We start from the raw sequence: 13,808 nt of genomic DNA on the forward strand, positions 1-13,808 counted from the left end.
TTCCACTGGTTGTGAACTGGTTTCCACTGGATGTGATCTGGTTTCCACTCGATGTGATCTGGTTTCCACTGGATGTGATCTGGTGTCCACTGGATGTGATCTGGTTTCCACTGGATGTGAACTGGTTTCCATTGGATGTGATCTGGTTTCCACTGGATGTGATCTGGTTTCCACTGGATGTGAACTGGTTTCCACTGGATGTGATCTGGTTTCCACTGGATGTGATCTGGTTTCAACTGGATGTGATCTGGTTTCCATTGGATGTGAACTGGTTTCCACTGGATGTGATCTGGTTTCAACTGGATGTGATCTGGTTTCCATTGGATGTGAACTGGTTTCCACGTGAAGGTGAATGTTGGGTCTCGGGACACTTGATGACATCACACGAGCAGAATGGGGACATTTGACTGTTGTTTCATCACATCTGAAGAATCGGTCACCAGCTGTTTACCTTTATATACAATCACAGATCATATTCATATACAGTCACTGATCATATTCATATACAGTCACTGATCATATTCATATTCAGTCACTGATCATATTCATATACAGTCACTGATCATATTCATATACAGTCACTGATCATATTCATATACAGTCACTGATTATATTCATATACAGTCACAGATCATATTCATATACAGTCACAGATCATATTCATATGCAGTCACAGATCATATTCATATACAGTCACTGATCATATTCATATACAGTCACAGATCATATTCATATACAGTCACAGATCATATTCATATACAATCACAGATTATATTCATATACAGTCACAGATCATATTCATATACAGTCACTGATCATATTCATATACAGTCACTGATTATATTCATATACAGTCACAGATCATATTCATATACAGTCACAGATCATATTCATATACAGTCACTGATCATATTCATATACAGTCACAGATTATATTCATATACAGTCACAGATCATATTCATATACAGTCACTGATCATATTCATATACAGTCACTGATTATATTCATATACAGTCACAGATCATATTCATATGCAGTCACTGATCATATTCATATACAGTCACAGATCATATTCATATACAGTCACAGATCATATTCATATACAGTCACAGATCATATTCATAAACAGTCACTGATTATATTCATAAACAGTCACTGATTATATTCATATACAGTCACAGATCATATTCATAAACAGTCACTGATCATATTCATAAACAGTCACTGATTATATTCATATACAGTCACTGATCATATTCATAAACAGTCACTGATTATATTCATATACAGTCACAGATCATATTCATATACAGTCACTGATCATATTCATATACAGTCAATGATCATATTCATATACAATCACTGATCATATTCACATACAGTCACTGATCGTCTTCATATACAGTCACAGATCATATTCATATACAGTCACTGATCATATTCATATACAGTCACAGATCATATTCATATACAGTCACAGATCATATTCATATACAGTCACTGATCATATTCATATACAGTCACAGATCATATTCATAAACAGTCACTGATTATATTCATATACAGTCACAGATCATATTCATAAACAGTCACTGATCATATTCATAAACAGTCACTGATTATATTCATATACAGTCACAGATCATATTCATATACAGTCACTGATCATATTCATAAACAGTCACTGATTATATTCATATACAGTCACTGATCATATTCATATACAGTCAATGATCATATTCATATACAGTCACTGATCATATTCATAAACAGTCACTGATTATATTCATATACAGTCACTGATCATATTCATAAACAGTCACTGATTATATTCATATACAGTCACAGATCATATTCATATACAGTCACAGATCATATTCATAAACAGTCATTTATCCTCTTCATATACAGTCACTGATCATATTCATAAACAGTCATTTATCCTCTTCATATACAGTCACTGATCGTCTTTATATACAGTCACTGATCGTCTTCATATACAGTCACAGATCATATTCATATACAGTCACTGATCATATTCATAAACAGTCACTGATTATATTCATATACAGTCACTGATCATATTCATAAACAGTCACTGATCGTCTTCATATATAGTCACAGATCATATTCATATACAGTCACTGATCGTCTTCATATACAGTCACAGATCATATTCATATACAGTCACTGATCATATTCATAAACAGTCACTGATTATATTCATATACAGTCACAGATTATATTCATATACAGTTACTGATCATATTCATATACAGTCAATGATCATATTCATATACAGTCACTGATCCTCTTCATATACAGTTACAGATCATATTCATATACAGTCACAGATCATATTCATATACAGTCACTGATCATCTTCATATACAGTCACAGATCATATTCATATACAGTCACTGATCATCTTCATATACAGTCACTGATCCTCTTCATATACAGTTACAGATCATATTCATATACAGTCACTGATCATCTTTATATACAGTCACAGATCGTCTTCATATACAGTCACTGATCCTCTTCATATACAGTCACTGTTCATATTCATATACAGTCACTGATCGTCTATATACAGTCACTGATCCTCTTTATATACAGTCACAGATCATATTCATATACAGTCACAGATCATATTCATATACAGTCACTGATCCTCTTCATAAACAGTCACTGATCATATTCATATACAGTTAGAGATCATATTCATATACAGTCACTGATCATATTCATAAACAGTCACTGATTATATTCATATACAGTCACAGATTATATTCATACACAGTTACTGATCATATTCATATACAGTCAATGATCATATTCATATACAGTCACTGATCCTCTTCATATACAGTTACAGATCATATTCATATACAGTCACAGATCATATTCATATACAGTCACTGATCATCTTCATATACAGTCACAGATCATATTCATATACAGTCACTGATCATCTTCATATACAGTCAATGATCCTCTTCATATACAGTTACAGATCATATTCATATACAGTCACTGATCATCTTTATATACAGTCACAGATCGTCTTCATATACAGTCACTGATCGTCTTTATATACAGTCACTGATCCTCTTCATATACAGTCACTGTTCATATTCATATACAGTCACTGATCCTCTTTATATACAGTCACTGATTATATTCATATACAGTCACTGATCATATTCATATACAGTCACTGATTATATTCATATACAGTTAGAGATCATCTTCATATACAGTCACTGATCATATTCATATACAGTCACTGATCATCTTCATATACAGTCACTGATCATATTCATATACAGTCACTGATCCTCTTCATATACAGTCACTGATCATATTCATATACAGTCACTGATCCTCTTCATATACAGTCACAGATCATATTCATATATAGTCACAGATCATATTCATATACAGTCACTGATTATATTCATATACAGTCACAGATCACATTCTATATAACAGCAGGAGGAGCTGATTCTAGCTCCCTGTCCACTTCAGGTTATATAAGACTCACCTGTGTCATTATCTCATATTGAACATAAAAACTCCTCCTTATTTTAAATGTCAGCGTGTTTCTCAGTTTGTGACATTTGCATGAACAACATTACATAAGTTGTTTGGATGAAACGTGTAATAACCACAGTGATATGAGCAGGTGTGACGGCTGCGGACCAATCAGATGACTCCTGGAGCACCTTGGTCACATGGTTCCTACCTGAGGATCACGTGATGTTTACTGTTCGGAAACAAACACCGTCTTCTTTTAGAATCGTTCGTTGAAGCTTTGCACGATTCACACATGTGTAAGTTCAGGATTTAGATAAGATCAAACAATATATTAAATGAAATAAATACAACTTGTATCTTAGATCCCATTCCTACAAAGTTACGGAAAGAAAATCTGCCCCTAATTGATAGTTCGTTACTGAATAAAAACATCTCTAAGGAGCTGAAAGGTATTTTGTCTGAGACACACCTTGGACTCGTTCCATGAAGAGACTGGGGGGGGGGGGCAGAATGATCCTGTAGTTCCATGGAAGAGCACAAGTGACAAGGAACTGGTAATAAATCATTTCATTCTTTAATAAAAAAACTGAGAAAAACACATGCATTAATGCGTTTATTTACAGATTAATTCAAGAATCAATAAATGAATAGACGATGTTTCAAAGTTGATCATTTTTAGATTCGATATTTTCATGGGCAATGAGAAAGAATTATAAAAATAACGTGACACTTGTTCACAGTGATGTCTCATCTGTGGATCATACATGTACACGTACAGTTCACCCACACATGTGTTTGTTGTCTCTCATGTGTAGAACATTTTTTATTGTTACGTTATTCATCTAAAAAGGAATAAAATCCCACAGGAACTGATTTGGTGAAATAGAATCATTATTATCCCGTGTTGAGTTGCTGGAGGTGGATCCAGGTTTTGCAGGATCCATGTCGGAGCCTCAGTCCAACTTCCTGTTCCTTTTAGACGGAGTAAAGTCAAGTTAGAGTCTTGAGGCTTTAACTTCCTGATTCACACTCACTGATCAGACATGAGACTTTACAGAGAACCAGGTTTCATCCTGGAAACAGCAACTTTTCAAACATATTTCAAGGCAACTTGGGAACATCGCTTAAAGGTTTATTAGATAAAGGTTGGACTTTTGGAAACAGGAAGTAGCTTGGTGAAGCAGCACAGTGGAGGTATGAGAGGACGTCTCTGTCCGTCCGTCCGTCCTCCAGGAACCTTCAACGCCGTCTGGACCAGGGACAGATGCTGGATCCATATTCAGAGAGCAGCATGGAGTCTGTCCAACATCTTGTCTGTGAAGATCAGCTGCAGAGAATCCTCTCCTACACACACACGCACACACACACGCACACACACACACACACACACACACACACACACACAGACACACACAGACACACACACACGCACACAGACACACACACACACACACACACAGAGGTGATTTCCGACTCTTCATATTTTTTATTAGATATTTGTGTTTTACAGCCTTGCCGGTTTCGGCCCTGACGTGCTGGAGCCGTCGCTCGGAACTGGATAAATAACCTTGCTAACTTAGCTTCAGCAGTTAATTGGAGTTGTGTGTGGGTGGGCAGGGCTGGCCTGCCGTAGCCCCGCCTCCCAGCCTTATGCTCTAAGTCTAAAGACATGTTTATGAATTTCCAGGTGAAAACCAAACAGATGATGAGAACAGATCAGGAGAAGGCGTGGGCGCTGAGGAACACTCGCCGTTCCCTGGCGCTCATCGGGGCGCGGGGCGCCTAAAGGTCAGGCCGCGTGTTCAGAGAGAATGTGGGCGGGGTCAGCTGTAGTTAAAGGCAGGTGCAGCCACCCTGTACTGTTCTCTGTCTTTTGTCTCCTATAATCAAGCACTAATTACATATCTCACTAATTGATAGGTGGATGTTGCCCTCAGCTGCTTGGAATGCCTTGATGAGTAATTGTCCTCGTTAGAGCGAGAGGATTGTGAACATGAAACCAGATCTGTTCCAGGGCCGGATCCAGGTGAAGGGGCCCGGAGGGTTAAATGGATAAAGGTAAATGGATTTGTATTTATATAGCGCTTTTCTAGTCTTGATGACTCAAAGCTCTTTACAGTTTCACATTCACCCATTCACACACACATTCATACAGTGCATCTACTTGCAGCACTTTGTTATTCTATGGGGGGTTCAGCATCTTGCTCAAGGACACTTCGGCATGCAGATGGTTCAGACTGGGGATCGAACCGCCGACCTTCAGGTTGGAGGACGACCACTCTACCCCTCAGCCACAGCCGCCCACAGCCGGGTCCACCGGGGATCAGTGGGTTCTGAAGAATTCAAATATCATGGAATTGAACAGCTCATTTTTTCCTGTGTTCCTCAACCTCATTAATGTAACCATGACGACGGAGGTGCTCTAAGCGCCGTGAAGGACAACAAATGGAAATATTATTCATATAAATATTCATGTACAAGATTCATACACTTACACGTGGTGAATTAAGGACAAACCTCTTCTGTTTTCACGTGTCCTCGTCTCGTCTTGAATCTTCCTCCTGACTCCGACTCGTTAGTAAACATACGTTTTCTTTGGTTCTTTTTGTTTCTTTAGAGCTTTATTCATATTTATGCCTCATGAGTCGCAGCCTCATGCTGATCTCAGGTCAAAGGTCACACCGGTCAGCTGCATGTGACATCCGGATCATTTTATATATCTATATCAATAATGTTAGACACGTATAAGACACTGACTCTTCAAGGATTTTTATTCAGCCTGACTTTGAAATTTGAATTCATTCAGAATTTTTTAATTCAAACCAATAAAGTCTCGTGTGTCGACAAACATGGAAACACAAAGACATGAAGTTCTGCTGTTTATTATTTTTAGTGAAAAATGAATTATCTGTCAAACGATCACAAGTGTCAGTTTTGTTTTTGTGAGGGATGAGCCACAGACCTGAGTCTGTACAGCGCCACCTGGTGCCCACATGTGGATCCAGCTCATCCAGATGTTTGTGTCAGAGATGTGAGCTGTGCACTGAGAGCGCCCCCTAATGGTCCTAACCAAAAACTACAGAATCAGAAGGAAACCGAATTCTTTGAAGTTGCTCAAATCAAAAATATAAACATGTAGACAAGAAAAAATATGACACTAAACTGTGTCGTTCAAATCATGGTCACTGCACAAACAACATTCTTCTGACTTTAACGTTTATTCTTATTCATTTCAAAAAAACCCAAACAGTTCATACTTTATCAAAAAGAAAACACACAACATGGACAACAGCTGAGCTGGCGAGCAGCAGGTGGGTTCAGGTTCTCATGGTCAGGACATCTTCTGGAAGACGAACACCAGGTAGATACCTGCACAGGAAGCAGAGGAGCAGAGGACACCCGATCATTACCTCCACCAAGGTTTGTCGTCTGACTGTCGGCAGGATTACTAAAATACTACACAACTGATTCACACAACTTTGCAGAGGGGTGTGTCATGAGCCAAATAAGAACCAAGTCCATTCTGGAGTGGATCCCGAAATTGTGTTTCACTTTCTTTAACGTGTTAAAGAGCGTTGGACTTGGTGAAAACTAGAGAGCATGAATAAAGATGGACGACATGATGGCTGGGATCACCCCCTGGTGGCTGGCTGCAGTACAGCTTATAAACCCTGCACAACATCAAAGGATCAAGATGGCAGCTTCGAGTCGGAGAAGTCGAGTCATCGCTCTTCAAATACAACTTCATGTTAACAGGTGCGATGGGAACATTTAAAAGTATTTTCTGCTGAAACACAATCGAATGAACCAGTTTCATTTGCAGGTCAAATGTTTAGCGTTATAACTGATGAACATTTTTTAAAACAAGTCAACAGTGAAGTTAAAGGAGAAACTTACTGGTTGCTTCCCACTCCGATCGGCTCAGAGTTCCCTGCACAAAACACAAACTGCATCAGACACTGAGCTGGAGTCGGTTTCATCACATCTGTGATCAAGTTGTCTGCTTGTTAAACATTAATATCTTCACATCACACAGAAACACAGCTGCTGCTTCATTTCACTTTGTCGTCTGATTTTTTGTCTCGTTCGTCCACCTCGACCCCAGCTCTCTCACCAGTGGTAGTTTGACTCCCGTGCTGCCGCAGTGCTCTTTAGCATGGCTGTACTCTCCTTTGGTGTCTGTAGCCGGTCGACCTCCGTCCTCACAGGGAAACGGCTGGAAATAAAACAACACTTTACAAATTTGATGATTTTATCGCTGACAAGAAACTGACTGATGCTCCAGCGACAGAGAACTGCTTTCAAATGAAGGAACCCAGAGGGACAATCAGAACATTACATTTCATTGAGCTGACGCTTTTATCCAAAGCGAGTTACAATAAGTGAATCAACCACGAGGGAACAAACCCAGAACAACTCAATAAAAAACAAAAAGCTCTTAGAGATCTTGATATTTAAACATCACGACGCCGGACTTGTTTCCTTGTGATGATAATTGATCACTTTACCTCCAGCGCCATCATTTTCATCATCAGGCTGCGGTGATGCTCCTTCTTCACCTTCTCCTCAGCAAACTCAGAGAACCTCTGCTTCAGCACCAGACGCATGTTGTAGCGTTTGGCCATGCTGACACAGAGACAAGAGGAAAAGCAGAGTTTCTACATTAGAGATTAGAGTTCCCACCATGGATTCTCGATGGTCATTATTCACTCCACAGAAATGATCCCACGCAAACAGCAATAAAACAACTTCTGCATGAATTCAACGATCTTACTGCTCCAGAAGAGGAAAGTAGACGAGGAACTCTGGAACGTCGACCACGTCCTCGAGGCTGAAGTGATACTGACAGCCGAACATCGGGTAGGAACCTTTGGACTGAAACGAGACTTTAAAAACCTCGTTCCCAAACGCCAGAGCGTCCGACGCCTCCAAACGTTTACTGCAAAGGAGAAGAGGAGACACAACAATGATCAAAATCTTTGTGTGTTTTCTGACGATCTCCAGTGAAGCTGCAGCACGACAAACGCAGTTCAGTTATACAACACTCTTGTTCTTACACAAGTTCAAAGGCATCTGGCGTGGTTCCGATGAAGTAACCCCCGGGCTTCAGGCGCTCGCAGGCGTTTCTCAGCATCACGTTCGCCTTCTGTTCGCTCTCAAACGAGTAATGATACACAAACTGACAGCTGCAGATGTCAAACATCAGCTTCGGGTCGTCCAGCTTCTCTGACAGAACCTCCTGCACACAGACGTCCACGAGTTACACCAACATCTCTACAAGGAGACACATCTACCTGCTCTAATTCTACCTTCACAGATTAACTGATCTATGTGTTGTGGTTCTACCTTGGAACAGTCGGCAGTGATGAACTGAGCGCTGAAGATTTTCTCGTTAATGTGACTTTTCCTCTTCATCTCCTCATAACGACTCTGACATTGCTCCACAGACACTCCGGCTATATCTGAAAATAAAAACATTTTATTCACAATTAATTTCTGAATCCTTCTGCTTTTCAACACTCAGGAACTTGGGAGTGATCTTTGATTTCTAGGACCGAAATCTTTCACTGGTTTAACATCTCAATCATCAGACATGTCTCAAACAGACGCAGAAGAACGAGTCCAGGACTTTGTTCAAGGTGGCAGCTGATGGAGAATCCTGATCCTGGACTATGATCACAACAAGACTGCTTGATATGTAATATTTCTCCTCAGATACTCGACCATTACTCACAATAATCCATCAATTCATTGACCTTCAGTTCTGCTACAAAGTGTTTATTCTAATCAAAGCTGTAAATGGACTAACGATTTACTGGAATGTGATTTGAATTCAGGATCTAGATGATTGACAGAAACCTCGTGACGGACGGAGAGGATCAGATCTCCACGGCGTCTCGTGGACATTTCCCTTCTTAGGAAATTACCACTAAATATAAAATCTCTAACATTCTTTGAGAATTTACTTCTGTGAATTGACCTTTCAAAAACAAGGAATACATTTTTTAAATTCATTGAATGGATCCAACAAAAGCAAAGATCAGAGAATGATCTCTACTAACTTCACTTAGAGAATCGAGAAGCTAGTGCACCATCCACTGGTGACAGACGGTACTGTCCTACAGTCGCACACCTGAGAGATAAACCTGATGACCCAGGTAACTTCCTGTGAGGTGAGTCTCTGACAGGTCACTTCCTGTTTGTGATGTCACAGTCATAAGCTCACAAACGGCGGAGGAACAGGTGGAGGTTCACGGGACAACATCTGATCAGAGGACGTTAGTGATGCTCATCAATAACAACAGATTACCTGCACAGACCAGGTGGTTGATTCCTCCTCTCCTCCACTTCAGAAGGTCTCCTCCTTTCCCACAGCCCAGGTCCAACACAGACACCTGCCGAGACCCCGCCCCCCGCACCTGCTCCAGGATCTCACCTGCCAGTCAAACAACAGCACTTTAATATTTCCATAATCACTAAGATCTAAAATCCACGATGTCTTCCTCCGACACATCTGCTGCTCTCTGATGAGTCACAGTGATGACTCATCATCTCTAACAGGTTCTTGGTCAGTTACCGATCAGGACGCTCTTCAGCCAGTTGTTGAAGTTCCTCATGAAGAAGATTCTGCTCTGGCTCCTCGCCGCCAGACCCACTTCCTGTAGGCGGTTGTAGTGACTCGCCACCTTCACGCTGTGGTCGACCTGACGGAGCAACGCCACACATCAACACCTCCACGGAGAACAGAGCAGAGGGAGAATCACACAGGGAACTACCTGCTTCCTGCTGGAGGAGGTCTCCTCCTTGTCCTCCTCTTCCTCAGGCCTCCTCTTCCTCCCTCTCTCCTCCTCTTCTCCTCCCCCCTTCACAGTTTCTGTTGTCTGAAGATCCATCGTTCTCTGAAAACAAAGAAACACAGACAGTAAATAAAGATGGAGGCTGCGTCTCCACCTCCTCACTCGGAACAAACAGGAAGCTAAACCCTCTCAAAGCGCCGCCATCTTGTGCTGATGATGTCATCAGAGTCGGTTTCCACAGATCTGGATCCAGAAACATTTTCTTTGATTCCTCAGAGAATAACTCTGGGATCTTGATGAAACGAGTTGAGATGTTCAGAGACACTAGTGTGTGAATGTGCTGCAGATGCAATAAACCTCAGGATGGAGCTCGACTGAGTTATTAAAATAAAACGTCACTATCTCTACTATAAAGGGGCGTGTCTGGGGAGGTGATGCAACACAGACCCACAGTTTAGTTCAGGAAGTAAAGATTTTGATATTCAACCAGAATATTTTAACCATCCGAGGTCAAAGCCACACAAGCGACGAGGCAGTGAAACGCGTTCCATCCAGAATGACGAGGAGAACTACACTACCCACAATCCTCAGCCGGAGCAGCGACGGCTCTGATTGGTGGAGCTCGCTGTTAGCGTGAAGATTAAACTACACAATAACATATCAAGTATTTCACATGAGCTCAATCACAACATTCACATTAACGCAGCAGCTAAATTAACACAAACACTAATTAAAACTCATTCTGCAGCTCATTGACTTCAGTGCGTTTCGCTGATGATGCAACACAGGTTCTGAATGCAGGACTTGTACTGACAGTGGAGTATTTTAAACGTGTTGAAGTATAAAGTACACACTGTGAATACTTCTGCTCGGTTCTCAGGAGCTGAAGGACACTTCTGTTTTTACTGCGTTTCTCAGGCTAACGTTAGCAGCTAGCATGCTAACGTTAGCCTGGAGACAAACACAACGCGTGTTTCCGGTCTGCGACGAACCGGAAGTCACCAGTGCCTCGCAGCGGAGGTGGAGGCGTCATGTGACCGGAGAAAACCGGGGGAAGTCTCCGGTACCGGGAGAGTTTTCACGGAAACACAAAACAACAACAATGGACTCACGGTGCAGGACCGGCGCACGCGCTCTGAGCAGCTTCCGGTTGATCTACGTCACATCTCCGCGCCGCGGACGCATCGGAAATGACGAACCCGACTCAGTTTGTTCTTCCCATAGACATATATTGTACATATTACACATATTTTTATATATCTATAGTTCTTCCTCTCCAACTGAAACACAGATTACAAACAAATAATTATTATTTCTAAAAACTCGATTTTTTTTTAGCCATACGACCACGCCCATTTAATAGGTCGTGCTTGGGCCCTAATAAAATATACAGAAATGTGTAAAATAATGAAAATCTAATTTAGAGTAAAATACAATGATGGAATGACATTGTTAGATAGTTTAGTTAAAGGGACTCGTGAATAAGATACGTTTTCATTGTGCTTTTAATAAACCAGCTTCTGGTTTGAAAGCCTGAGTGTGTTTGTGGAATGAACAGTGAACTTTGTGAGTCTGTCCCCTGAATGATTGTTGTGTGTTCGGTGTGTGTGTCCCAAACAGGTTGTGATGAATGCTGGATTTAACAGTGTCTTGACAGTAACAGACCAACAGGTGGCGCTGTGAATCTGTCAGTAAATACATATAATATCATCATCAGAAGGTTTGGCAGATGACGAAGAGGAACAAGTGACACGACTGTTTGACTGTCTCTCTGTTTGTTTCATAAAGTTTATTCAGATTTAAAAGTTTTTCCTGTAAATAAACAACAGTCTGAGAAATGAATTCATAAAAAAACCTCAAACACGAAATAGAGCAACTGCAGATGGAATCGAACATGAGTTATAACTATGTAAGCAAAGTTCTTAAAGATGCTTCATAGACAAATTATTATGACTTTGTATTAGAGATGAACTCACACATATTTAACTGGACACATCAGATAACTGGAAATGAAAAATATACAAAGACAATAGACACATGCAAAACATATAAAGACATTTTATTAAGATCAAGTTTGCAAATGTGTTATTTTGAAGATAATGTGTGTTCATTAGAGTCCTGTGAATATTAATAAACTTTATTCAAATAAAATCCCACAGAGAAAGTTGAACTCAGAAACTGATTAAAGGTTTCTTCTTCAGCTGTGTAACTGGAGAGTGAATTAAAGGACTAGTTCCAAACACAAACTGTGAATAAAGAGAGAAAACACGTCTCCACTTCCTGTCACGATCCACAAGTGAAGCCAACATATCCAGAATCAAAACATAAACACGTGAACAAACATCAGTGAGATAAGATCTGCCTCAAATGAAAGAAACCATCTTTAACAAACACTCAATTAATGTGTCCTTTGATTTTTTACTTTGATCCATGTCCCATCTGCTAATATGGAGGACGACAGCCAACAGGGGGCGATAGGGATTATTTGGCTTCACTTTTGGGAGCTGGCATGTCGTCCATCTTTATTCACGTCTATGGTTTAAACGTCTCAATCTGTCCGCACTATACCCGAGTTTCATTAGTATTTACTTTGAGTTGCGACATCTTCTCATAGCTAGCTAGCTAGCTTAGCTAACTAGCTAGCTAGCTATCCCAACCGACCGCACGACTCATCGCTCAATGCAATGAGACGTGTGGTGAATATGAGGCTTCAACTCAACCGATCAGCTAACGCTTCACATGGTTAGAAACCAAAGGCCATCAAAACATTCTATCCATCTCCAGCTTCAGATCTGTTGCTAGGCAACAACATAAGGGCGGGACGAGCTGGTGACGCCAATCACAGAAATCCTCTGTAGATCAGATGGTCTCTTCCTGGTGTGATATGTTGCAGCTTGACTGAATGTATGGGTCCGTTTGGCCTTTGGACCTTCAGTCTTTAGGATGAAGCACCTGGACTGAGTCACAGTTTCTCTCTCATCTGGATTGGTCTTGGTTCTTTAAAGGATCCTCGAGTAGAACCCAGCTGAGCATCTCAGGAGAAGCATCAGAGTGCGGAGGATCGACCTGCACCTGTGAACCGGAGTTCTCCTTCACGGACTCTCAGCGTCACCGGGTGTGAGGGTTCGGGTTCATGTTGGTGTTTTCAAACCAAGATGAATTGATGCAGACAGACGAAGTGTGCGCTTCAGTTTCATATCAGCTGATCCTGGATCAGTTTCATACAATGATCCTGTCTGGTATGTCTGTAATTCCCCCTGCTGATGGAGATGTGAGGGATGAGAGGTCTCACTGTGCTGCCAGACGCTCGGGCCTCAGTCTAAACTTAGCTTCAGTTCCTTTCACTCCAGAGAAAAGTCCAGTGTGATCGCTTCACTTTAATGAAAAGAAAACCCCAGACGCTACGTTCCTGGTAAGATCATCCTGTCTGGTCACGTGACTCATCAGGTTAAAAAACACCGAGCTCG

At 40.9% G+C, this 13,808-nt stretch overlaps 1 protein-coding gene across 2 annotated transcripts; it reads right to left on the reverse strand.

Annotated features, from left to right (window-relative positions):
- Positions 1-6,741: 6,741 nt before the first annotated feature.
- On the reverse strand, positions 6,742-11,476 carry rnmt (RNA (guanine-7-) methyltransferase). Of its 2 annotated transcripts, none has more exons than XM_061092348.1 (11): positions 11,454-11,476; positions 10,321-10,441; positions 10,122-10,248; positions 9,855-9,980; positions 8,891-9,006; positions 8,602-8,783; positions 8,319-8,483; positions 8,053-8,170; positions 7,659-7,760; positions 7,442-7,475; positions 6,742-6,913 (listed from the first exon to the last, which is right to left on the reverse strand). In XM_061092348.1, exons 2-11 carry the CDS (start codon positions 10,435-10,437, stop codon positions 6,876-6,878), a joined length of 1,125 nt encoding a protein of 374 aa, XP_060948331.1. In that variant the 5' UTR covers positions 10,438-10,441; positions 11,454-11,476; the 3' UTR covers positions 6,742-6,875. The 2 variants fall into 2 exon arrangements, with proteins under 2 accessions (XP_060948331.1, XP_060948330.1); XM_061092347.1 differs by lacking the exon at positions 11,454-11,476 and adding an exon at positions 11,196-11,409 and having other exon boundaries at positions 10,321-10,443.
- Positions 11,477-13,808: the final 2,332 nt, after the last annotated feature.

This window comes from Limanda limanda, chromosome 19 (genome assembly GCF_963576545.1).
Source record: "Limanda limanda chromosome 19, fLimLim1.1, whole genome shotgun sequence".
NCBI lineage: Eukaryota > Metazoa > Chordata > Actinopteri > Pleuronectiformes > Pleuronectidae > Limanda > Limanda limanda.